Source organism: Lolium perenne, chromosome 7 (genome assembly GCF_019359855.2).
Source record: "Lolium perenne isolate Kyuss_39 chromosome 7, Kyuss_2.0, whole genome shotgun sequence".
Classification (NCBI taxonomy): Eukaryota; Viridiplantae; Streptophyta; class Magnoliopsida; order Poales; family Poaceae; genus Lolium; species Lolium perenne.
The window spans coordinates 80,796,054-80,822,173 of NC_067250.2; the positions used below are offsets into that span (position 1 = coordinate 80,796,054).

The 26,120-nt window shown below is 48.2% G+C and overlaps 1 protein-coding gene across 1 annotated transcript; it reads right to left on the reverse strand.

Moving 5' to 3' along the window:
• Nucleotides 1-7,380: 7,380 nt before the first annotated feature.
• LOC139833626 (uncharacterized mitochondrial protein AtMg00810-like) lies at nt 7,381-8,349 on the reverse strand. Its single transcript, XM_071823952.1, has one exon. The coding sequence runs from the start codon at nt 8,347-8,349 to the stop codon at nt 7,381-7,383; it is 969 nt and encodes a 322-aa protein (XP_071680053.1).
• Between the last annotated feature and the right edge of the window lie 17,771 nt (nt 8,350-26,120).

A 26,120-nucleotide genomic window follows, 5' to 3' on the forward strand; every position in this document is an offset into this window, starting at 1 on the left:
AATTCACTACTTAGTCGGCGCCGGCACTACCGTTTGGGGGGCGCCGGCACTACATACTTTATTTTGGGCCGGGGGCGCGGTGGCACTACATACTCACTAACTAACACTAACACTAACTATATAACTAATTTTTCACTAACACTAACTCTAACACTAACTTTTTCACTAACACTAACACTAACTTTTTCACTAACACTAACACTAACAAACTAACTAATTTTCTAACACTATTAACACTAACACTAACAAACTAACACTAACACTAACACTAACAAACTAACTAATTTTCTATCTAACACTAACTAATTAATCTAACATATATAAAAACAAAAATCTAAAAATCTAACACTAATTAAACACTAAAAATCTAAAAATCTAACATATATAAAAACAAAAATCTAAAAATCTAACACTAAACAAAAATCTAATTAATCTAACACTAATTTTCTATCTAACACTAAACTAATTAATCTAACATATATAAAAACAAAAATCTAAAAATCTAACACTAAACACTAAAAATCTAAAAATCTAACATATATAAAAACAAAAATCTAAAAATCTAACACTAAACAAAAATCTAATTAATCTAACACTAATTTTCTATCTAACACTAAACTAATTAATCTAACATATATAAAAACAAAAATCTAAAAATCTTAAAACTTAAAAAAAAAATGGTGGCCAGCTCACCTTAGCGGTGAGGAGGAAAGGCGCGCGGCGGCACGGCAGCGGGCAGGCGGTCGGGCGGCAGCGGACGGCCGCGACGGAAGCGCGCGGCGGCGGACGGCGCGGACAAATGCGCTGGCGCTGCGAAGCGGCGTGGCGGTGGCGGCAGCGCGGTGTGTGCGGACGGCGGACGGCGGACAGCGCGATGGCAGCAGCGACAGCAGCGGTGGCGGCGGCGCGGTGGGCGGCGATGTGGCGAGCGGGCAACCTGGCGGCGTCGTTCCGTCGTCTCCGCGCGATTGATCTCGCGCGAGACGAAGTGTCGATTTTATACCCCTTTGGACCGGTGCGTTTTACAAACCGGGTCCAAAACCTTTGGACCGGTTTGTAATACAAACCGGGACTAAAACCATTTTGCTGCGTTTTCGCTGCGCGCGCAAAAAGGCCTTTAGTCCCGGTTTGTAATACAAACCGGGTCCAAAGGCCAAATTTTAAAAATTTCAATCCCGCCTTATTTCAAATGAAAAAGCCAGCGCACCGCCACCGCCTGGCCACCACCGTCACCGCCGTGTAGTGGCCATGTCGCCACCGCCACCGCTTTGCCCACCACCGCCACCGCCGTGTCGGCCACCGTCGGCACCGCCGTGTACTGCCCACCACCGCCACCGCCACCGCTGGCCACCACCGTCACCGCCGTGTAGTGGCCATCGCCACCGCCTGCCCACCACCGCCACCGCCGTGTCTTGCCACCGTCGGCACCGCCGTGTACGCCCACCACCGCCACCGCCACCGCAGCCACCACCGTCACCGCCATGTACGGGCCACCGCCGTGTACTGCCCACCACCGCCACCGCCACACGTGTCCCTTCCCCGTGCCACGTGTCGCCGCCGCTTCCACGTGCCTCGCCCGCCGCCACCGCCGTGCGGCGTGTAGATCCCGCTTCCACGTGCCACGCCCGCCGCTTCGCGCCACCCGCCGCCGCTTCCACGATGCCACGCCCGCCGCTTCCCCGCGCCACTGTCGCCGCCGCTTCCACGTGCCACGCCCGCCGCTTCCCCGCGCCACACGTCGCCAAACTTGCCGCGTCGCTGTGCTATAAAGCGCCGCGTGCGCAGCGGAACCACACGTCGCCGTCGCCTCCGTTCATTCGTCGCCGGGATGCCGCCGCGCCGTCGCGGCTCGTCCGGTTTCCGTGGCGTCCGAGCGCGGCCGAACGGTAGGTTCTACGCCGAGATGCGTGCCGGTGGCTTCCGGCTCACCCTCGGCACGTACAACACCCCGGAGCTGGCGGCGCGCGCTTACGACGCGCCGACAACGACCCTCGGTGGGACGACATTTGGACCGAGACAACCTCCGACGACGAGTAGATCGACTAGACTAGTTGTTTATCTATTTTATTGTATTTTCAATAAAGTCGTTGTGGCAGACGCTGATGATGAGAAAAGTTTCCCGCCAGATTACATGTGGAATTAAAGTACAGAACTCAACTGAAAATTAATTAAGATACATGGCCAGATAGTACTCGTGCCTAGCCCTATAGTACTCGTGCCTAGCTCAACTGAAAATTAATTAAGATACATGGCCAGATTCGATCGTTCGAGTCATTCGGTCATACTCGTGCCTAGCCCTATAGTACTCGCCACTTGTAGTCGTCGTAGTCGCCGTCATCATCGTCGCTGGCATCGGGGTCACGGTAGTCAAACCTCGGCGGGAGAGCACGCGTGGGCTGGGACCGAGGGTAGCGCAGGCGGGGGCCACGGTGGGCCATGACGCCCTGGAGAGTTCGGTCGCGCCACCACAGCCGACGGCCGGCCTCGTTGAAGTTCGAAGGAGGCGGGCCGCCCTCCTCGTGCACAGCGACGCCCTCTCACGCCGATTGATGAAGAAGCTCTCCCAAGTCGGGCTGTAGTCGGGATGCCATCGGGGATTCCTCCGCTGCTCTGGCGTGAGCTCGAAGTAGTAGTGGTTCGTGATGGCCATCTCGCGCGCCACACCTAGAGGGACGGGGAGGGACCGGTACCCCTCCGGCAGCTCGGCAACCAGCCGGTAGGGACGCGGTAGCCCGGCGGGCAGGGGGTAGTTCGACGCGCAAAGCGCCTCCGCCTCCCGGAGGGTTAGAGATACGATGGAAGCCATGTGACCTGGTGATGAGGTTTGCGAGATATGAGTCTAGATGTGATATGTAAATGGAGGCCAAGCCAACATATATATAGTGAAAAAATGGCGGGAGGACGGAGGCGGGAAGCGGTGGAAAGCGCGGGAAGAAAAATAGGCGGGAACGCAGTGGCGCCAAAAGCGTCGGTGGGATAAGGACGTGTGGGTAACCTTTAGTCCCGGCTGGTGGGTACAACCGGGACTAAAGATCCTTTTTGTGTCATCTAACAAAACTGTCGGTGGGATAAGGACGTGTGGGTAACCTTTAGTCCCGGCTGGTGGGTACAACCGGGACTAAAGATGTCGGCGAGATAAGAACGCATGGGTGGACGCACCGCTTTCGATGAGATAAAGCATGTAGCGCACGACGCCCGTCGAAGGAACAAGACAAAGTAGAAGAGGTGCCGTGCCTATAAAAGGAGCATCGATACGCCTTGCCAAGCCCTGAACGACTACATCTCATCTAACAGTGTTGGGGAAAGGGTTGGGAAATCTCCGTGGCGCATCTCCACTTTTAATATCTTACATACAGTTACATGATTACACAAAAATAAATGGGAAATTGATTGCCATGTTGACATACTCATTTGTGCCATGAACATTCTTCAATTAACTTGATGATGGAGCATCTTCATCATTTAATTAATCTTCTTCGGCCGTAACCATGGAGCATCTTCATCATTTAACTTGATGCTTGGATCAATGTTCACTCGAAGGGTGGAATTTCATCAAACTGATTATAATCTTCGACATGTCTGTCTTGTCCTCCACTCCCACGATGTTTCTTTTTCCGTAAAGAACTATGTGGCGCTTTGGCTCATCGTTTGATGTATTTGTTTCCTTATGTTTCCTTTTTCTTGGTTTGGTAGACATATCCTTCACATAGAAAACCTGGGCCACATCCTTGGCTAGGACGAATGGTTCGTCTCTATACCCAAGATTGTTGAGATCCACTTGTTGTCATTCCATACAACTTGTCTACTGAACCCCGCCTCTGTTTTGTTGACCCATTTGCACCTAAACAAAGGGACCTTAAAAGAAGGTCCATACTCAAGTTCCCATATATCCTCTATGTAACCATAATATGTGTCATTTGGGCCTTCATTCATTATTGCATCAAAGCGGACACCACTGTTTTGGTTGGTGCTCTTTTATCTTGGGCGATCGTGTAAAATGTATTCCCATTTATCTCGTACCCTTGGAAAGTCACTACGATCGAAGATGGTGTCTAGGCCAGCAAGTACAACTGATCTTCAATATGTTCGTTATTCAGGAGATGTTTTTGCAACCAACCGCCGAAAGTCGACATGTGTTCACGTCTAATCCAATCGTTCGACCGCCCGGGTTAAGGAGCGTAGAAAGTTCTTGTGGTCACCGATATACGGAGCCACCAATGTGGAACTTTGTAGGACTGTGTAGTGTGCTTGAGTCAAAGAAATCCCGTCCCTACATATCATTGATTTCCTTCCTAGCGTGCCTTTTCCACTTAGTCTCCCTTCATGCCGCGATTCGGGAACACCAATCGGCTTAAGGTCAGGAATAAAGTCAACACAGAATTCAATGACCTCCTCTGTTTCCATAGCCCTTGGAGATGCTTCCTTACGGCCTAGCACGGTTATGAACATATTTCTTCAAGACTCCCATGAACCTCTCGAAGGGGAACATATTGTGTAGAAACACGGGACCGAGAATGGAAATCTCATCGACCAGGTGAACGAGGAGATGTGTCATAATATTGAAGAAGGATGGTGGGAACACCAGCTCAAAACTAACGAGACATTGGACCACATCATTACGCAACCTCGGTAGAATTTCTGGATTTATTACCTTCGAGAAATTGCATTGAGGAATGCACATAGCTTCACAATGGGCAATCGAACATTTTCCGGTAGAAGCCCCTCAATGCAATCGGAAGCAAGCTGTGTCATTATCACGTGGCAGTCATGAGACTTCAAGTTACGGAATGTTTTCTTCTCCATATTTATTATTCCCTTTATATTGGAGGAGAAGCCAGGACGGGACCTTGATCTCGCTAAGACATTCAAAAAATATTTCCTTCTCTGCTTTTGTAAGAGCGTAGCTGGATAAATGACGTCCTTTAACTCTCTCATGCAGCTTTTTGGGGTCTTTCCAACGTTGCTTTGGTCCTCCCGTGCTTACGGTGTATCTTTTGTCTTCCCGTACACACCCGAGAAAGCCTAGCGAGTTCACGCAAAGATTCTTCGTCACGTGCATCACATCGATTGAAGAGCGGACCTCTAAGACTTCCCAATAGGGTAGATCCCAAAATATAGATTTCTTCTTCCACATGGGCGCGTGTCCGGCATCGTCATTCGGAACAGACCGTCCGCCAGGACCCTTTCCAAATATTACATCTAGATCCTTGACCATACCAAATATATCAACACCATCACGATGGGGAGGCTTCCTCTGGTGATCAGCCTCACCGTTGTAATGCTTTCCTTTCTTTCTTACGGGATGGGTAAGCCTAAGAAATCGACGATGCCCCGGTACACGACCTTCGACCTTTTTCCAAATAATCACCTTCGAGCTCATGTAAACAGTGTGTGCATGCATTGTATCCCTTGTTTGACTGTCTGAAATGTTACCAAGAGCAGGCCAGTCATTGATGGTTATGAAAAGCATCGCTCTTAGGTCAAATTCCTCCTGCTTGTGCTCGTCCCACACACGTACACCTGCTAGGGACCACAGCTGTAGAAGTTCTTCGACTAATGGCTTCAGGTACACATCAATGTCGTTCCCGGGTTGCTTCGGGCCTTGTATGAGCACTGGCATCATAATGAACTTCCGCTTCATGCACAACCAAGGAGGAAGGTTATATATACAAAGAGTCACGGGCCAGGTGCTATGGCTGCAGCTCTGCTCTCCAAAAGGATTCATGCCATCCGTACGAGACCAAACCGTAAGTTCCTTGCATCTGTGCAAAGTTTGGGAACTCTCTATCGATTTTTCTCCATTGGGAGCCATCAGCAGGGTGCCTCAACATCACGTCTTTCTTACGGTCTTCTTTGTGCCATCGCAACAACCTAGCATGCTCTTTATTTACGAACAAGCGTTTCAGCCGTGGTATTATAGGAGCATACCACATAACCTTGGCGGGAACCCTCTTCTGGGCGCTCGCCCTCAACATCACCAGGGTCATCTCGTCTGATCTTATACCGCAATGCGGTGCACACCGGACATGCATCCAAATTCTCGTACTCATCGCGGTAGAGGATGCGGTCATTAATGCATGCATGTATCTTTTGCACATCTAATCCTAGAGGGCGAGACAATCTTCTTCGCTTAAATGCGTGCTTTGGCGGGCAATTCGTTACCCCTTGGAAGCTTCCTCTTAATTATTGTCGGCAACTTTCCAAATCCTGAGTCGGTGACACCGTTCTACGCCTTCCATTGCAACAATTCCGGTGTGCTTCCTAGCTTTTTATGGCCATCTTCGCAAGTTGGGTATAACAATTTGTTGTGATCTTCTATCATCTTGTCGAAGGCCAACCTTTCCTTTTCAGTTTCACATTCTCTCCTTGCATCAGCAATGGCCCGGCCAAGATCATCATCAGCAGGCTCATCTGGTGCCTCTTGAGCTTCTACTTCATTGTCTTCATGGCCTTCTGCTGTCTCATCGTCTTCGGGGAAATTGGGATAACCGTCATCATCCTCTTCCTCTTCGTCATTGTCTTCCATCATAACCCCTATTTCTCCGTGCTTGGTCCAACAATAGTAACTGGGCATGAAACCGGATCGCAGAAGGTGGCTGTGAATGAGACTCGAGCGAGCGTAATTTACGGTATTCTTGCAGTCCACACATGGACAATACATGAAGCCACCATGTTTGTTTGCCTCCGCCACGGCCATAAAATTATCCAGGCCCGCTTGATGAACTCGTCAAACCGTCGGTCAATGTACATCCATTGCCGATTCATCTGCATGATATAATTAAGCTGATCAAAACCATTACAGAACATCACGATGTATATATACACATGCATTTTATCAATTGCAGATGGAAAGGATAAAGTTGTTAACCTCGATGAAGAAGAAAAAAGCAAGTTAAGTGTGGCTTGATTTGTGTAAACTCAAGTGGCAAATCCTCTTAAGCATTTCATCAAACACCTCTTGTGCATGTGAAGAAGAGAGGAGAGCAATACACCCTCTTGTGAAGGTAGTGAAAAAATGGCTAAGTGTGGCTCACACTTGGGCAGGGGCAAGGTTATATAGCCAGAGGGGGGCCTTTGGACCCGGTTTGTATGACAAACCGGGACTAAAGGCTTCCCCAGGCTGACACGGCCTGGCGCGCCCTGCGGGTGGACCTTTGGTCCCGGTTTGTCATACAAACCGGGTCCAAAGGCCGCTACAGGACAGGCAACAGCGGGTGGGGTCGTCCTGGGCAGAAACGAACCGGGTCCAATGGGGGCATTGGACCCGGTTTGGTTCAGCAGTGGGTCATTTGCTTGGGTCCAAAGGCCTCTTCTCCACTAGTGTAACTAACCTAAGCCTTATCTAGCTCTATACGGTTTGGTTAACATTCCCCCTCAAACTCAGCCGACTGCAATGAGGTTGAGGTTGCGGTTGCAACGAGCAAGTGTCACTTTGGTGAGCGGTTTTGTGAAGGCATCAGCCACCTGATCTTGCGAAGAGACAAACCGGATATCTAGAGCTCCAAGTGCTACCTTTTCACGAACGAAGTGAAAATCGACTTCGATGTGCTTAGTACGAGCATGGAAAACAGGGTTTGCTGCGAGGTACGTTGCACCAAGATTATCGCACCAGAGAACAGGAGCTCGAGGCTGAGAAATCCGTAGTTCCTTAAGCAAGGACTGAATCAAAGTCCCTTCTGCAGTTCCATTTGCGAGCGCTTTATATTCAGCTTCTGTTGATGATCTGGAAACAGTTGGCTGTTTGCGAGCACTCCAGGAAACTAGGTTTGGTCCGAAGAAAACAGCGAACCCACCGGTGGACCGTCGATCATCGACATTCCCGGCCCAATCTGCATCAGTGAAGATGCTCAACAAAGAGGAAGACGATTTCTGAATATGCAGCCCAGTGTCAATAGTTCCACGAACATAACGCAAGATTCTTTTAACGGCTTCCCAGTGCACCTCAGTTGGAGAAGACAGAAATTGGCAAACTTTGTTTACGGCGAAGGAAAGATCTGGACGGGTGAGTGTAAGGTACTGCAAGCTTCCGACAGTGCTGCGATACTGAAAAATCCCGTCCTCATCAAGCAATCTGCCAACTTCCCTGGAAAGCTTCTCTACTGAACACATAGGGGTAGACACAGGTTTGCAATCATGCATATTAGCTCGACGCAATAAATCAAAAGCATACTTCTGCTGAGTCAAGGATATTCCCCCTCGAGTGGACGCCACTTCAATACCAAGAAAATACCGCAAAGGGCCAAGGTCTTTGACAGGGAACGAGTGAGCTAGACGATGCAGAAGCCGATCAGTTGCTGCGATAGAAGAGCTGACAATGACGATATCATCGACATACACAAGCATGTACATTGTGAGATCGGGCTGATGAAACACAAAGAGGGAAGTGTCAGCACGTGAGGGAGTAAAACCCAGCTGCTGCAACCGATCACTCAATCGAGAGTACCATGCTCGTGGAGATTTTTCAAGCCATAAATCGCTTTGTTCAGCTTACAGACATAACCCGGGTAGCGACGATCTTCAAACCCCGGAGGCTGCTTCATATAGGCTGTTTCTGTCAGGTCTCCATGCAAGAAAGCATTGCTGATGTCTAACTGACGCATGCTCCAACCACGCGAGACTGCAATTGCCAAAACTAGACGGACAGTCACTGATTTCACCACCGGACTAAAAGTATCGAGATAATCAACACCATACTTCTGTGTAAAACCCTGAGCCACCAATCGAGCCTTGAATTTATCAACAGTGCCATCAGGCTTTTCCTTCACCTTGAAAACCCAGCGCGAGCCAATAATATTTTGTCCAGGGGGACGCGGCACCAACGTCCAGGTGGAATTTTGCAGCTGAGCTGAATATTCCGCCTCCATAGCTGAGCGCCACTGAGAATGATCAAGTGCCGCACGGTAATTTTTGGGCTCTGCAAAGAATGCTCGCTTGCGTGGATCATAGAGGATGGTACCGTCAGTCGGAATCTTGGCAATGCGCCGACGAGTTGTCCTTGGTGGTGAAGGTGCGGCAGATGCTGCTGCGGTGGAGCCGCCGCTGTCCACGACTGGCGACGGTGGTGGCGAGGAAGCAGCTGGCGACGGTGAAGGCGAGGGATCAGCCGCAGGCGAGGGTGGTGGAGTAGAATCACCTGAGGACGCCGATCCAGTATGCGCGTCGGAGGCAGTACCTGCAGAAGAGGACGAGCTGCTCGTGGCAGTGTCATTAGAAGCTAACAGGGTTAGGTCATAATTGCGCATATGATCATCCTGCACTACTGGCTCAAAAACAGGGAAGCGAGCAGGGGCAGGAGCGGAAGGTGCCGAGGGTGTGGTGGTGGAGTGAAAAGGGAAGATGGTTTCGTCGAACACGACGTCCCTGGAGATGTAAATCCTACCAGAAGATGGATCGAGGCACTTGTACCCTTTATGTAATGGGCTGTAGCCGATGAAAACACACCGGCGAGAACGGAAATCAAGTTTGTGATTGTTATATGGCCGGAGGTTCGGCCAGCACGCACACCCAAACACGCGCAAAGATGAGTAATCAGGAGTTTCGCCGAAAAGGCGAGAGAGGGGTGTAGAATTCTTGATTGTGCGAGATGGCATGCGATTTATCAGATATACGGCGGTGAGAAAAGCTTCGTCCCAGAAGCGAAGTGGTAGGGAAGAATGAGCAAGTAATGCTATCCCGGTTTCCACGATATGGCGATGCTTTCTTTCAGCAATCCCATTCTGCTTAGAGGTATGAGGGCATGTCACACGATGGCGAATCCCTATGCGATCGAAGAAGCGATGCAAACGACGGTATTCACCGCCCCAGTCTGACTGTACTGCCAGAATTTTGGAATTCAGAAAACGCTCAACATGAGCTTGAAAGCTGTAAAAGGCATGTTCCACATCAGACTTGCGTTTGAGCAAATAAATCCATGTAAAACGACTGAAATCATCGAGGAAACTAACATAGTAGCGAAAACCGCCAACAGATACACGGGCTGGACCCCAGACATCGGTGTGAATGAGCTCAAGTGGAGCTGTGGTTACATGTGACGAAAGGGAGTAGGGAAGCTGGTGTATTTTGGCGCGCTGACACGAATCGCACACGACTGACTCATGAGGTGGTGCACAAGGGATTTTATTCTGCCTAAGGACTGACTCAACTATGCTTGATGACGGATGCCCGAGCCTCTGGTGCCACCGATCTGGAGGAAGTGTGACACTGGAGAAGCCATGGCGACGCGAGGAAGACGACGACGAGCTTGGCACCACCGGATAGAGACCTCCTTCAGCCCTGCCGTGAAGAAGAACCGCCCTCGTTGCTCGGTCCTTGATGAGAAAATAGTCAGGGTGGAGTTCAGCAAAGGCATTATTATCACAGATGAGTCTATGAGCAGATAAAAGGTGTTTATGAAGTTCAGGTACGTGCAAAATATTGCGAAGAGACAAAGATGTATTTGAGCCAGTAAGAGAAGAATGACCAATGTGCGAAATTTTCAGACCTGCGCCGTTTGCAACGTGGACGTTGTCCTTCCCGCTGTACTGCTCGTGGACGTGGAGGCGGTCGAGATCACTGGTCAGGTGATCAGTGGCTCCAGAGTCGAGGTACCAGTTGTTGTCGACCTGATAGGTGCCGGAGGTGGCGGCGTTGCCGGAGCGTTCAGCACGCTCACGGTTGTTGTTGAAGTTGCCGTTGTCCTCGGGCTGGTAGGCATGGTTGAAACGCTGGCGGCAGCGAAGGGCGTCATGCCCATACTTGTTGCAGACCTGGCACTTGATGCCATTGGCATTGCCACGCCCACGGCCGCGTCCGCCTCCATTGCGTCCGCCACGGCCACCAGTTTGGCCACCAGGGTGACCGCCTCCTCCTTGTCCTCCGCGGTAGCCACCGCGGTTGCCATCTTGCTGGCGCGTCACGGAGTTCCCGGACGCGAAGATCTCGCCCGACGACGCCTGTTGCTCGATGCGGAGCTCGGCGCCCAGGAGGTAGGCGTAGAACGAGTTGAGGCTGACCGCGTCATCGCGGGCAGTCAGAGTGGTGACGAGGGACTCATACTCCTGGCCAAGACCAGCAAGCATATAGCCAAGGATCTCCTCGTCGCCGAGAGGAACGCCGACGGTTGCCATGGCATCAGCCAGGGCCTTCATCTTGTTGAAGTAGTCCGCAGCGGAGAGGTCCTTCTTCTTCAGGTTCGAGAGCTGGAACCTGATCTGCATGACACGCGCTCTGTTCTGCGAGGAGAACATGGCGTGAAGAGTGTCCCACACGGCCTTGGAGGTGGTGAGCCGTGTCATCTGGCCGACGAGGTCCTCAGACATGGACCCGAGCAGAGCCAACAGGACGAGCTGATCCTGCTGGAACCAGCGAAGAAACGCTGGGTTCGCCACTTCCTTGGCGTCAGTGCCGGTTCCCTCGACGAGGGTCGGCGGAGGCTTGACGACGGTACCGTCGATGTAGCAGTACAGATGCGCCGCTCGGAGCGCCGGAACCGCCTGCGTCTTCCAGAGAAGGAAGTTGTCGCGGGAGAGGCGGATCGTGATCATGCTGGTGATCGAGTGGAGGGAGACCGTGGAGCCAGACGCCGCAGAGATGGCTCCAGCCTCGGCGATGATCGCCGTCGACAGATCACTAGCGGTGGCGTCAACGGTACCTGCCATGGTTAGCGTAGATTGGATCTTACGATGCTCTGATACCAAGTTAAACACAATGAATTGGCGTGATATGACCCGCCGGCCTCTCTTCTATTTATATACCCAAACTAGGGTTTTTGGTTACAGATAGATTACAAGGTTGTTAGTAACAACAATCATAACAACCTGATCGCATCTATACAACGTGATGTACACGCATACGATCACACATGAGATGCTAACTAACCTAAGCCTTATCTAGCTCTATACGGTTTGGTTAACACCTGCCGAGCATTTTATTGATCAAAGAAAGCGTTTACAGGTATAGGTACATAGTAGGAAGCTTCGAGCAACATATGGCGTCCAACTCCAAAGTAAATCATGTGCTTGGCTAGATTGTGTGCTTCAAGTTTGAAGCTCTACTCTCGTAAACAAAACTACACTCATGTAGATGTGCAACCCTCGATTTTATTTCAGTGATAATCGTCCGAAATCGGGCCGAACTTCTAAAAAGCTGCCCACCCGCTTCCATAGAACAATATCGCGGCAACTTAGACCTAAGTGAATTTATTGGATTATGGGGAACCAACAAGTACCGCCGGCCTATAGCTTTCCATGCTCCCATCAGCGATGTCCGGAACGACTATCTTCAATCAGAAGACACATAGATCCTTGACAACATGAGATCATCCGCTAGCACTGAAGCTTCTCTGCAAGCCAAGGCCTCGAGGCAAGCCGGATCGTAGATGCCATAAAAAAAACCGCATAAGCAACAAGCATCAGTAACAACACGATTTTCAGTTTTAGATACAGCAGCATCTATATGTTCACTTTTGCAATTGCAATTGCATATGGGGTTGGCTTCCAAACCTTCTGCACTGTGACAGAGTCCGAGAGGTAGTAGGTTTAACCAATCCTTTCAGTTCACGCAAGAAAGAAATTATGAAACCATGGGTAGATAAAGGACTCTGGATTATATCCTCTTGAGTCGTTTTCCTCTGTGCTGCCCAAATAGCCCATAGAGTTATAGTCATCCTCGCTAATTCCTCATGAAATAACTCCTCCAACATTTCAAAAAGTCATTGTCTTGCACTTGGTTTTGTGTTTGCATTCATGTGCTCAACATATAGCTTATCTGCGAGAGGCCAAACACTTCAATTCTAGCCATATTACACTCTATTAGAGAATGCCTCAAAACAAAGAGAATGCCTCCATGAATCAGTCGCACAAAAAATGAACGGTTTCTTAATCGAGCCATGTTGCGATTTTCCAATAGGGTCAGTTGTGGGTAGCGACTGTTGGGCTAGCCTCCACAGAAAAATCCTGATTTTGGAAGGAACCGACTACTGCTGATGCTGCAAGCTAAAACGAATGAATCCACCTGAAATATTGCACAAGAAGATCACCCCAAAAGAAGTGCTGGAGAAACTAAAAAAGATTGGATGCAATGCAGAAGCAGTTTCACATTGGCGAACTAAATTTGTAACAGAGTCTTCCCATACTCCGGATTTGCGCCGGATTTGAACCACCCAAAAAAATATACGATGCACTTTCCGTGGAATTCACAGCGAAAAACAAGTGTAAACGCTAGAAGCTATAACTATAGATGCAAGTCTATGCTCTGCAATACCCTAGGACGCAGTATCACAAGCATCTGAATACGTGATCCTAAAGTCAAAGCCAGCAGCTCAAGAGAAGAGACAGGAGTATCTCGTACCCACTAAACAAACGGCGACGCTAACCCTACGTCTTAACTAGTAATCAATGGCGATCCACGATTCGTGCTGCATATGCTATGGGGGTAACGAGCTTTCTATATTTCCCGTCACACGCTTGGTCGGGGCGACGCCGTGAATCCCGACGACGGCAAAATTCTCGGGTGCTCGCGCGCTTGTCCGTGTCTTGTCCACCTGCACAGGACTACAATACTCCTGTATATACACAGTACTACTCAAATAATTTGCAATGAACGGCTATCACTTGATTCCAGAGTACTGTTGTTTTCCTTCATAAATGGACATCGCTTTGATTGAAATCAAATATAGTTGCTGCATCTGTTGGAAAATTTGCACCATGAACAGACATGTAACCCTCAAAGTCCACTGTACAAGTTCACCGTGGAAAAAATGCACAGCATGGGGACTCGATCCTAAAGTTGAATAAGTGCTTTACATTGCTCCTCCTCTACTCAATGTTGAGTGTCTAGCTCAACAAGCAAATGAAGTTCAATTGGCTAGTCAAGTGGCTTGACCAGTCAAAAAGAGCATACAGTGTCTACAGGAGAGGCGCACGGAAAGGAAGAGGTGAACAGTTGTGAGCTGTGATGCATGCCAAAAGGGTTATGGGACAAGGTCTCGCAAGGATGTGATACAGCAAAGAGTAGTAGAGAGAAAAATACTTATTAGTAGCGGTTGTTAGGGTGCAAACAAGTACTTATATATATAGATACAAGTGTACAAGAAAAGCTAGCTGTATATCACCAAGATACAGAAACAAGAGAAGAGAAATGACAAAAATAGTGCTTAATATAAAAGTCAAAGAAATATGACAAAAACATCTAAAACAAGTGTGTATAATCTACAACAATGATGCTAGCTCCTACTGCTAAAAACTATTCTCAAGTCCTCAACAACTAGTGCCGCTCAATCATAGAAGCTTAAGTGACTTAAGTCCCCACCAGCAGAGCACAAAGTGCAGAGGCTGGTCCATTAGTGAACAGTAAAGAGCCCGAAGCCTACACGCCAAATAAAAGGCACCTAAAAGACAAAAGCTACGTACATAAATGTTTGCTCAATGATTCTTGCAAGGATGCGACAACTTGAGTTTGCGCTGCAAGAAAATCTGCTCATGACTGCTCTGCAGATCTTGTTCTGAACATGCAATGCTTACTGAAAGAATCGGTTAAACCGTGTAGCAAGAGCTATATTTGTGTACAGTCGGGTATATATTGAGCAGTTGATGTACTAGCTGGCAAAGAGTATCAGCATTGCACTCCACATTCAGAGAAGATGGAGAAGACAGAAGAGACATGATTCACATACTCATAGGCTTCATAGCTCATCCGTCAAGGAAGTTACATCTCAAATGCATATTCAAAGATTAGTCAGGATCAACAACTGTAGCATTGGACTTGATTTGCACATAAGTATATAGTAATAATGTAATATATATTTAGGACCATGTCAATGATAAAATCGATCAATGGTCTTGAAATTGCAACAAATAAAGAAACGCTCGATCAATGGCCTTGCAATTGCAACAAGTAGAGCTACAGATAGTCCCGGCCGGGATCGAGGCGAGGTGAAGCAGCAAGAACAACACAAGGATCTAGAGGAAAGCGAAAACTAGTCTGAATTGAGGAAAAAAAATTGCCTGGCTTTCCCGCATGCCAATATAGAACTCTCCTCCATTTTCTGAGCTAATGAAGCTGTGGCATGGCTGCCACCATGCTTTTGCTCTGCGGAAGAACCGAGACGACGACAAGGACGGGGATGGAGACGGAGAGGTCAGCGGAGCGGCCTCCACGGCATGGGCAGCGACCAGCCACGGCCGGGAGGAGACGGTGGCCGGTTGTGGGGGGTGGTGACATTGGCATCCTCCTCGTCCTTCTTCATGTCCCGCAATGGACTGACCTGCTAATACTAGCACACAGCGAAAGCATATGAGAGAGAAGAGAACGGGGAGGTTTCTTTGCGCTATATGCGAACGCAGAGGATTAGATTACTAGAGGTTTAAAAACACACACAACCTTAGCAAGAGTTTGCATCAGGCATTCGGGATTATCTGTGCCAGCCTATGTGTGTCAAACACTCTGATCTCACCAGCCCTACGGCTGCGGTTTATACCAAACAAAGGAGAAAATAGGGGTTAAAGTTGCAACATTTTTTTTAAGCCCACAATGAAAGATGGATTTTCTTTTGCAATTTTTTTTTGAAAAGTCAAGGAAGCTTTGCAATTAACGAATGTGACATCCGCCTGTTTTTGCTACTCAATTCTCTGTTACAGGTTCAGCAAAAATAGGCATGTGATGTTGACCAATATATACATCCATGTGGTAATACAGGCAACTGAACAATAATCACTATTTGCATTTCTATGTGAAGAGCCTTTTCGAAAGATTCCCTGTATGTATCATTCCACAATCTAACGGCTCTGCCTTCCTATATATTTATTGACTTATGTAAGTACTATTACCTCCATTTTAAAATATAATCTTTAAAAAAATCTAGTTCATCTTTCTAAAAAGGTTTATATTTAGAAATAGAGGTAGTAGTAATTTATGTAAGTTGACATAAAAGCTTTGTACTTTCATTAATTAAATTGAAAAAAAAATTCGATAAAGGATGTTTTATTACTTTTGAAAAGCAATTACATCCAGCTTCTGCATAATCAGGATGCACACAACCGTTTAAGTATATCAAGTCAAACGATGTAAAAAAAGGCGAAATACATATCTCAACGATAAATCATATAACGCCTAAGGGGTGGGTGGGGCTTCAATCCGTAAACTATGCTGCCACCCATGTAGGGAAAAAGTACCCCTCGCCGTAGCCTCCAACCGTGTACAAATCTCCGTAAATAGGTCTCGGTTCTCCATTCGCTGAAGAGGTAACCACAAACGGAGAATACATGTACATCTGTAGATGACCTGCAATAAAGAGCAATTTTTATCGTTAAAAATCTTGTCATTTCTACTTAGCCAAAGCGCTCAGATAACTGCTAGCGCCTCCACCCTAAGAAGCAACTTGAACCTTGGATCTATACCGTGAAACCAATTGCCAAAGACATTGGTCACACTAGTCGGAGGATACAAGGTAGACTCTACTTGGATGACAGACCAAATAGATCTCGCAAATTGGCACTGGAAGAAAAGGTGTTTAATGGTTCTAACCCCTCCCCCGTCCCCCCGTGCGGCGGCGCTGCGCCGCACCGGGGCTCCACCTGCCGCCGCCCGAGTACCCCTCCCCTCCGCCCTCCCTTCCCTCCGCCGCTGCCGAAGGCGCTGCCAGGCAAAGCTCGCGCGGTGTGGCGGCGGCGGGGCTCCTGCTGGTCGCGGCAGGGCTCGGCGACAGCGGCGCTCGCTCTCGGGCCTTGCGGTGGTGGTGCGTGGAAACGGCGGCCGGAGGTGCGGCGATTGGCGGTTGGCAGATGGCGGTGGGGTGGTTGGGCTCGATCTGGACCCGCATGGGTCTGGACGGCCCCGAGCTCATGCACCATGTTGTTCTGTCGCGGGTTGCATCGATGGTCTGCGGCTCTGCCCGCATCACTTGGGCGTCGGGGCGGCGGCCCCGACCTTGGCGGCGGCCTCCTCCTTCCGCCGGAGATGGCCAGCAAGATATGGTGGATCTTGGGATCTCATGTCTTGCAGAATAAAAGGCGGCGGTCCTAGGGCCTATCTTGCGTGAAGAGGAGGACCTACCGGAGGCCTGGACTCGTGATCTGGTCGGAGGGTTGAGTTCCGGAAGGCTCCGCCGGCGAATGTGATGCTTTGCACAGGTTTCTTGGATCGGAGGTATTCGATCGTGCGCACCCATGCTTTTATTCCGACCGATTGGTTCTGGAGGGAGCGGCGCGAAGCTCTTTTTCTGTGTTGACATCAAGTGACTATGGATCCATGATGAAAGTCGGAAGAAGAGAATTTCATGAAGGCCGGAGGGGAGGACTAGCTAAGGGAGGTTCAAGTCTCCATGCTGTTGAGAGACTGGCTTGGTGTTCCGGGCTTCACAACAGCGGTATGAAAGTGGGGGCGACAACACAGGTGAAGCGCAGAGTCCTACCTTTCAGGGTGAAAACCCAAGGTCTGGTCTTAACTGGTTGTGCCTGGCAATGGCCTTGGTGGAGGCATTGTTTTTAGAGCGGGGACTATCTTCAGGGTGAAAACCTAAGATCTTTGATCGGGCGACGATGGTGTTTGAGCACTGTTCCCTTCTTGGAGGCGTCGTTTTTTGGAGAGTCTGTAATTCAGGTGTTGTCTTGGCGGTGGATGTACTGCTGTTGACAAGGTATCAACTTGTCAATGCCTATGGATTGTAGGCTAGGGTTTAGTTGGAAGTAGAGGGTAAGTAGATCTCGAAGGTTTCAGCCGAAAAGTACTCGACGATTATGAAAACTAGGGTTTGCAGACAATGATTCGATCTTTTCGTCGTCCCTCGACTCCCCCTTTATATAGGAGGTGGAGCCGAGGGATTCGTGCTATACAAGTTTACAGAGTCCGGGACGGTTTCTAACTCATCCCGCCAGATTACAAATAACACTTCCTATTACAACTCTTTATCTTTCCTTAATAGATCTTGGGCTCCCGAATCTTCTTATTCTTCGGGTATTGGGCCTTCAGTAAACCCCGGGTACCATCTTGGCAGGCCCATTTGGGATGCCTATGTCGGTAGCCCCGAGATTTTGCTTGAATCGTAGAGTCGGGGAAAATCTCCTTTGTTTATTTTTATTCGAAAGCTTTAACTTTTTATACTTCTTCACATAAAATTCTATATTGTACAGGGATAATGGTAGTTGGGGCTAGTTCATCGACGGATCAGGTACTAGTTAAGCTGCTCTAGTGGCAATCCGCAAAAACCTACTTCAAAATCACGTCCCTGGACATGATCTCGGGATCTTGGTGTAAACTTCGACAGGTGCCGCTTAAGGTCTTACCCATTCTGTCGAGTCCCAGTCAAATTTATCGGGTACCTAACGCGTCCGTTAGGATTTTTCTTCGTATCTGTTGATACGGATAAAGGTAGCAGAGCGCAGTCTTTGGCGATGCCACGCCCAGCAGAACGGATCTGGGGTCTTACCTTCGCAAATTTGCGGCATTCAGAAATTGATAGCAACTTCGACGTTCTGAGAATATATTGTCGAGTGCTTTTCCGGCTGTTGGAATGGCACATTTTGTCGAGTCAAATATGACTTATGTTGCTCTCCCGATGGGAGTATATGTAGAGTTAACTATAACTCGAAATATACTCTCTTGCTTTTCTATTTTTCCTTTGTTAATTTCATCGGGCACGCGAACAGCGTTCCCGATGGGAGTAACCCGAGGCTACATCCAAGAACTTGTGCTTGGTTGTAGGCTCAACATTTTAGTCCACCTTGTCGCTATATTGTCATTATTTCCCAATATGATCGGTTTCTTCTTCTTTTTTTTTATCTCTCGGGTGCGCGAACAGCGCTCCCGATGGGAGTAGCCCCCGAGGCTACAGCCAAGAACTTGTGCTTGGTTGTAGGCTCCCGCAATTTCTATACTGCCATACTCGAAATTTTACTTTTTGTCGAAGTAGCCCCCGAGCATTTGGGCAAAAACTTGTATTTGATCAAAGGCTCCCGAAGTATTGAATAATTCTTCCTGTCGCCAATCTTCTTTTATTTTTCTTGTCGACATGCTTCCCTTAATCAAATGTACTTCATCCCTGTTGAATAGTCTAGATTTTTCTGCCCTGTGGGTCCATTGCTTCCACCACGTTGACACGTCGTGCAAGTGGGGGACACACGTCCTCCGCTTTTTCTGGCGCACGTACGGTAACGCCTATCTCAATAAAAATACCTTTTTACCCTTGTATCTAGAAGATCTTTTTTCACCACACGATTTCTTCATCCAACGGCGCACTGCTTCACCCAATTCTTATATAAACCTTTCTTCAACCTCCGTTCATCCCCTCGCTTGCGCCGCTCATCTGTTCCTCTTCACAAAAGCTTCCCTTGCGCCCAACTCTCGCTGATCTTCCGCACTCACGAGCATTGCTCTGCCCATTGCCGTTGATGCCACCGCGCGCGCGTCTGACTCGCCACAGCACTCCGGAATCCAAGATGGCCGCCGAGGATCTTGAGTGGGAGAGATCCAAAATCTCCAACCAGGACGTCAACACGCTGAAGAGGCTTGGCCTCATGAAGAAGGAAGACGCCATCCGTTTTCCCAGCGAAGAAAGCTACCCCAACCCTCCAATGGAGTACCGGGTTAGTTTTGTTGATCACCTCATCCGCGGCCTTTCGGCCCCAATTCACGATTTCCTCCGCGGCCTTCTTTTCGTTTATGGGATTCAACTGCACCAGTTGACTCCCAATTCCATCCTTCACATTTCTATCTTCATCACACTGTGCGAATGCTTCCTCGGAATCCCTCCCAATTGGGCTCTGTGGAAACGCATTTTCTGCCTCCGCCGCAATGGCTCTCACAACGTCACTTATAACATAGGTGGCGTTGTTATCTGTGTTCGTACTGATGTCGATTATTTCGACGTTAAATTTCCTGATTCTGTCCAAGGATGGCGCAAAAAGTGGCTCTATATTCACGAAGAAAGCGCCAACTCCGTTGAGCACAACATAATTCCTTTCGACGGAAGTGCCAGAATTCAGCGCCGCCGCTCCTGGGATGCCGAAGCTTCCGAGGAAGAGAAAAAGGCGACAGAGGCACTCATGTCTCGTATCCGTCAGCTTCAAAACACTCGAGGCAAAGAGCTGTCTGGTGTTCAAATCACTGCCTACTTCCTTAGGATTAGAGTGCAGCCTCTTCAGGCTCGCAAAAATCCCCTTTGGACGTATACGGTAAAAATGGCGTAACAGAATCTCCGGTGATCTTTCCACCAAGGACTTGGAGAAGTTGATTCGAAGACTTTCTCGCCTGGGTAAAGACCCAATTCCTTCCTCTTGTCGCGTGGAACCGTACAGCGCCGCCAATCCACTCCCCGAGGTATTTTGTCTTCCCGAGTTTTTATCTTGTTCCGCACTTTCTCTGCATCTCATTGTATTGTCATCTCTTTAATTTTCCTTTGGTCACTATTTTTTGCAGAACCATCCTACTATGACTTCCCTTCCTCCTCTTCCTGAGGGTGGAGAAGTCGAAGAACAGGCCATCGTTGCCGAAGATACTCAAGGTTCTTCTATTCCTGAAAGTGAAGTCGCGGGTTCTCACAAATCTGCGGCTTCTCATGAAAAAGAAGTTGAGTCTGAAGCCAGTGAGTCGACGCAATCCCTTCCTCCTGCTGTTTCTCCAAGGAACAAAAGGAAAAGGAATGGTGCCGAAGATTCTGGCACCTCTAAGGCTGAAGAAGTTGTTCCTTCTCATCCGAAGGCAGCTTATGATCCTTATGTTGAATCCCTCGTCAGCTCGTAAGTCGTCTTTATTTCTCCCTATTTTTGTACTCGAAGTATTTATCTTGTCCTGCTTTTTATGCTGCCGATTTTTTGATCAACAGTGATGACGAGGGAGAAGTACCAACTACTGACGTGGCTCCTCGGACAAGCACGTCACGTACTGTACTTGCATCAGACACGCTAGTTGAAGGAGAAGAAACCTCGCCTCCTCAACAAAACGTCGTCACCACTACTCCACCATCAAGCCCCCTTGCTCCTTCACCAAAAAGGACAAGGGTTGAAAAGATTGTTGAACCTGCCCCTCAGTTGGGCAGTTAAGTCGACTACTGCTCTTAGATGATGTAAGCTTGTCGACATCTATATTTTCCTTATTTTGTTTTTTCACACCTTTTCTCTTTTTCATGCCGATGTTTCTCTTGCTGTGTTCACCTTGAACAGCCTATGATCAAAGATCTTCTCCGCATCGGTTCCCAATTTATTGGGTACCATGAATATGCTAATAGAGCCGAAGGTAACGACTTTTATACTTGCTGTTTTTTCCTTGATTTTTTACTCCTGTTGCTTGTCGCGATTTTTGATCTTTCTTCTCTCTCTTTTCCATATCTCGACAGAGAAACTTGCAGAGGCCAACGAACGCGCCGACGCACTTGCTCGAAAACTTGAGCAAAGTGAGGCGGCTCGCAAGAAAGCCGAGCTCGCTGCTAGCAAAGCCAAGGCCGAAGCTGATGAAGCCAAGGCGAAAGCTGCTGGTGTCGAGGAACTGCAGAAAAAACTTGAGGATGCGACAGCTGCCTTAGATGAGCACAAAGCTGCGCAAGCTTCTCGTGAAGAAGGAATCCTCAAGCGTCTGAAAACTCAAAGCCGCCGCACTTTCAGTAATTTTGCTGATCCCTTCTATTTTTATGAGAATCGTTGTTTCTTGTCTTTTCACTAATGCTTTGTTTCCTTGACAGCTCAAACAAACCAGGATTTTGATCTGACGAATCATGTCAATGACCCTGTCCTTGACGCACTTTCCTATCTGGAGCTTCATGGGTCCGAGATTCGTGAAGGTGTGTCGAATGCTAGCGCAGTATTGTCGGCATTGTTCCCCTACTTCTTCCCGAAGAAAGAGGAGCCTGCGACTTTCCTCAACCTTGCCAAGATGTTCAATACACCGGAAGACCTTGGGCTGAAGATGCGCCAAGAAAATATGAAGGTTGCCGTTGAGAACACTGTCGCGTTGGTTCTTGCGACGGTCGGACTATTATTTGGATGAAAGTTGGCGACACCGAGCAGATAGAGCAATCAAGGTGGAAGTCGCTGATTAAGGCAGCCAAGCCCAACACAAAGAAGATCTTGGCCTATCTCGGGATTAAGCCATCGTCGACTCCTAGCTCGTCAAGGCCGGAGGTCTAGTTGCATGCCTCTGTTTTTTCTTTCTGTTTCTTTTGCTCTTGTCGCCAAAGTAGTCATTTGGCGACACGTACTTCTTTAGCTCCACTGTAATGCCCTTGTAATTATTCCAAGAGATTAATGAAAACTTCTATCTTTGTCTGTTGTTTGATGTTGTCTTGTTTAAATTTCAGTTGATATTTGATAACTATACTCCATCTTCCGCTCCTTCCAATGTTTCGCCTTCTTCTTCTCGCGCGAGGAGATCTTTTGCTGATACTGCTCCTGTCGACGATACCTTGTCGCAAGAACTGGATGAACTTCGACAGCAACTTCAGTATGCGAAGAAGCAAACACTTGTGATGATGGAGCAATCTCGTAAGTCATCTGAAGCCGAAAAAGTTGCTCTTCAGCAAGCTCGCGAGGTCGTGGCTGCTAAGGAAATTGCTGCTTCCGAGGCTGAAAAGGCGACTACTCGAGAAAATTTCATGCTCGAATTAATGAATGAAGCCAGTGCAGATATGTCGGGTATGCCTGTTTCATCCTCTGATATCTTTCATCTTCATGCTATTGTCTCTTTAAAGGTTTCCACTTCTTTGTTTTGATAGGTGCCTTTACTGATCTTTCGCCGAGGAAGAGAGGGTAACTGCTAGGACAAACCTCCTTGTTAATCTTTCCCTGGACCATGGTTCTTTGTTTTGGGCTACCCCAGAGAGGACCCGCCAAATTGTCAGATTTCAAGATCGCACCTCTCAAACTCGCGATTTCCTTGACTTCTGTACCAAGACCTTGTCCATGGTTTACAACTCCATGTTTCCTCGGAACGTCCAACCAAAAACTCTTCCTGAATTGATGGAAAGGTTCAAGGATGCTCGCAGTATCCATGATTTTGTCAGAGCTCAACTGGTAGCTGGCGCGGTTGCTCTTATCATGCTCCAGATCTGCCACTCGAATCTTGACCTTACCCAAGTTGTCGCGAAAGTTCATCAAAAGGTAAAACATCGAAGAGTTGGTGTTGACAGGATTAACACGAAGGTTACGCCTATAGCCGAAGAGATGATTGAGGACCTTCTTCAGATGGACGCCGACTTTTTTGCCGATGGCCATTATGCCGATTTTCTTGGTGCTGCTCCTGAAGAAAACAGAGTTACTCTTGACGACATATTGAATCAAGATTAGTTATTTTTCTCTTGTAGATATTTCTTCTTTGTAATCCATGACTATATTGTAAAGCAATCATTATATTTCTCTGTTTGTCTAGCCCCCGAGTGTTTCGGTGACTCTTTACTGTATATTTGCGAGGTTTTGAACCAAGGCATTTATATATTTATGGCGAATATGAGCCCCCGAGCTTTTTATTGAGTACTATTTTGTATTTTTATTGACTCACGAGGTATTTGAATACCAAGGCAAGGCTTTTCTTTTGTCGATGAACTATATTGAAATTCGTCGGAGCAAAGACTTTGATCATGTCGATAAAGAAGAAAAGTTATATTGTCACTATCTTTATTATATTGCAGCACCGCGAGCCCGCCTCATTAAAAACCTTCTCCGGCCCCACTCGGTGCCCCGAAAAAGGAAAAGAGTGCGTCTGAAAACTCACGGGCGTTTCAGTACATTGAAGTTTTACAAGGACTATATTTCGACTCTAGGCGTAGAACCGCCTAAGTTGCGCCACGTTCCAGGGATTTGGCTCCTCCACCCCTGTCTTCTTGTCCTTTATCCTGTATGCTTCTCCTCCGATTACTTCCGTGACAATGTAAGGACCAAGCCATGGTGACTCGAGTTTTTCATGACTTTTTTGCGTGAGCCGAAGAACTAGGTCGCCCACCTGAAAAGATCTTGGCCGCAAACGTCGACTGTGGTAATTCTTCAAGTCCTGTTGATATTTGGTTACCCGGGATAATACTTCATCTCGAGCTTCATCAAGTGCGTCGACGTCGTCTTCTAGCGCTCTTCTCGACGTTTCTTCATCATATTCAGCGACACGTGGAGAGTTGTGCTCTATCTCGATTGGTAGTACTGCCTCTGCTCCATGAACCAGGAAAAACGGAGTTTCCTGCGTTGCTGTGTTTGGTGTTGTTTGGATGCTCCACAACACGCTTGGTAGTTCTTCTGGCCAGGTATGTCGAGCTTTTTCCAGTGGTCCTAACAAGCGCTTCTTGATGCCATTGCAGATGATGCCATTGGCTTTCTCGACTTGCCCATTGGTTTGAGGATGTGCAACTGACGCAAAGTTCAGCTTGATACCCACCTCTTCGCAATAATCTTTGAATTCATGGGATGTGAAGTTCTTGCCGTTGTACGTGACGATCTTTGTGGGGCACTCCAAATCTGAAGACGAGGCCTTTGACGAATTTTACTGCGGATGCTCCGTCTGGTGAATTTATCGGCTTCGCTTCTATCCACTTTGTAAACTTATCGATAGCTACTAGCATGTACTCCTTTCCTCCTGGCCAGGATTTGTGTAACTTGCCCACCATATCAAGTCCCCATTGAGCAAAGGGCCATGACAATGGTATTGGTGCTAGCTCTGCTGCTGGAGAGTGAGGTTTTGCGGCAAACCTTTGACACGCGTCGCAAGTTCTTACTATGTCCTTGGCGTCCTCGATTGCTGTCAACCAGTAGAATCCTGCCCGAAAGACCTTGGCTGCGATAGCTCGACTACTTGCGTGGTGGCCACATATTCCTTCGTGTACATCCTTCAGAATTATTCTTCCTTCTTCGGGTGTGACGCACCTTTGCAAGACGCCTGAAATACTTCGCTTATACAATTCTCCCTTAACCACCGTGAAAGCTTTGGAGCGTCGAATTACTCGCCTTGCTTCAACTGGATCGTCGGGTATTTATTTCCTTAGGATGTATGATATGTACGGCTGCATCCACGGTATTTGTATCACCATGACCAGGTCCTGGTCTTCTTCTTCGTCCTCTTGCTTGTCCTTGGTAGCTCCCGAGGGTTTCTTCTCCTTCTTTTTTGATTTTGTCGACTTAGTGGATCTCTCTGTTATCTCTTCCCAGAATACACCTGGCGGGACTACAAGGCATTGCGACCCGATGTTTGCAAGAACGTCGGCTTCGTCGTTGCTCAATCTACTAACATGATTTACTTCGCATCCATCGAACAACTTCTCGAGCTCGTTGTACACCTCCTTGTATGCCATCATGCTATCATTGATTGCGTCACATTGGTTCATAACTTGCTGTGCCACCAACTGTGAGTCGCCAAAGATTTTCAGTCGAGTTGCACCGCAGGCTTTCGCCATCTTCATCCCGTGTATGAGAGCCTCATATTCTGCTTCATTGTTAGATGCGTTAGGGAACGTCATCCGAAGGATGTACTTCAATTTGTCGCCTTCAGGTGATATGAGTACTACTCCTGCGCCAGCTCCTTCTAGTCTTTTGGACCCGTCGAAATTCATGGTCCAAGTTCTCGACAAATCTGGAGGTCCTGTATTTTGCAACTCCATCCACTCTGCGATGAAGTCCGGCAGAACTTGCGACTTGATTGCTTTTCTTTTTTCATACGTGATGTCCCGAGGGGAAAGTTCTATTCCCCAAAGGGAGACACGACCCATAGCTTCTGGGTTGTTCAATATATTTGACAAAGGAGCTTCATTGACCACTATGATCGGGTGTGCCGAAAAATAGTGGCGCAATTTTCGTGCTGTCGTGAACACTCCATATGCTATCTTTTGGTACTGAGGATACCTTTGTTTTGAAGGCGATAAAACTTCGCTAACGAAGTATACTGGCCTCTGCACGCCGTGGAGTTTTCCTTCTTCTTCCCTTTCGACAACTAGCACCGTGCTCACCACTTGGGGCGTGGCTGCGATATACAGCAGGAGAGGTTCCCTTTCTTTTGGCGCCACCAAAATTGGTGGTGTCGAAATTGTGCGCTTCAAATCCTCGAAAGCTCTGTCGGCTTCTTCGTTCCAATGGAATTTATCTCCTTGTTTTATCAAAGCGTAGAACGGCAGCGCTTTTTCTCCCAACCTCGCGACGAATCTGCTCAAAGCTGCGACTCGCCCAGTTAGCTGTTGTATTTCTTTC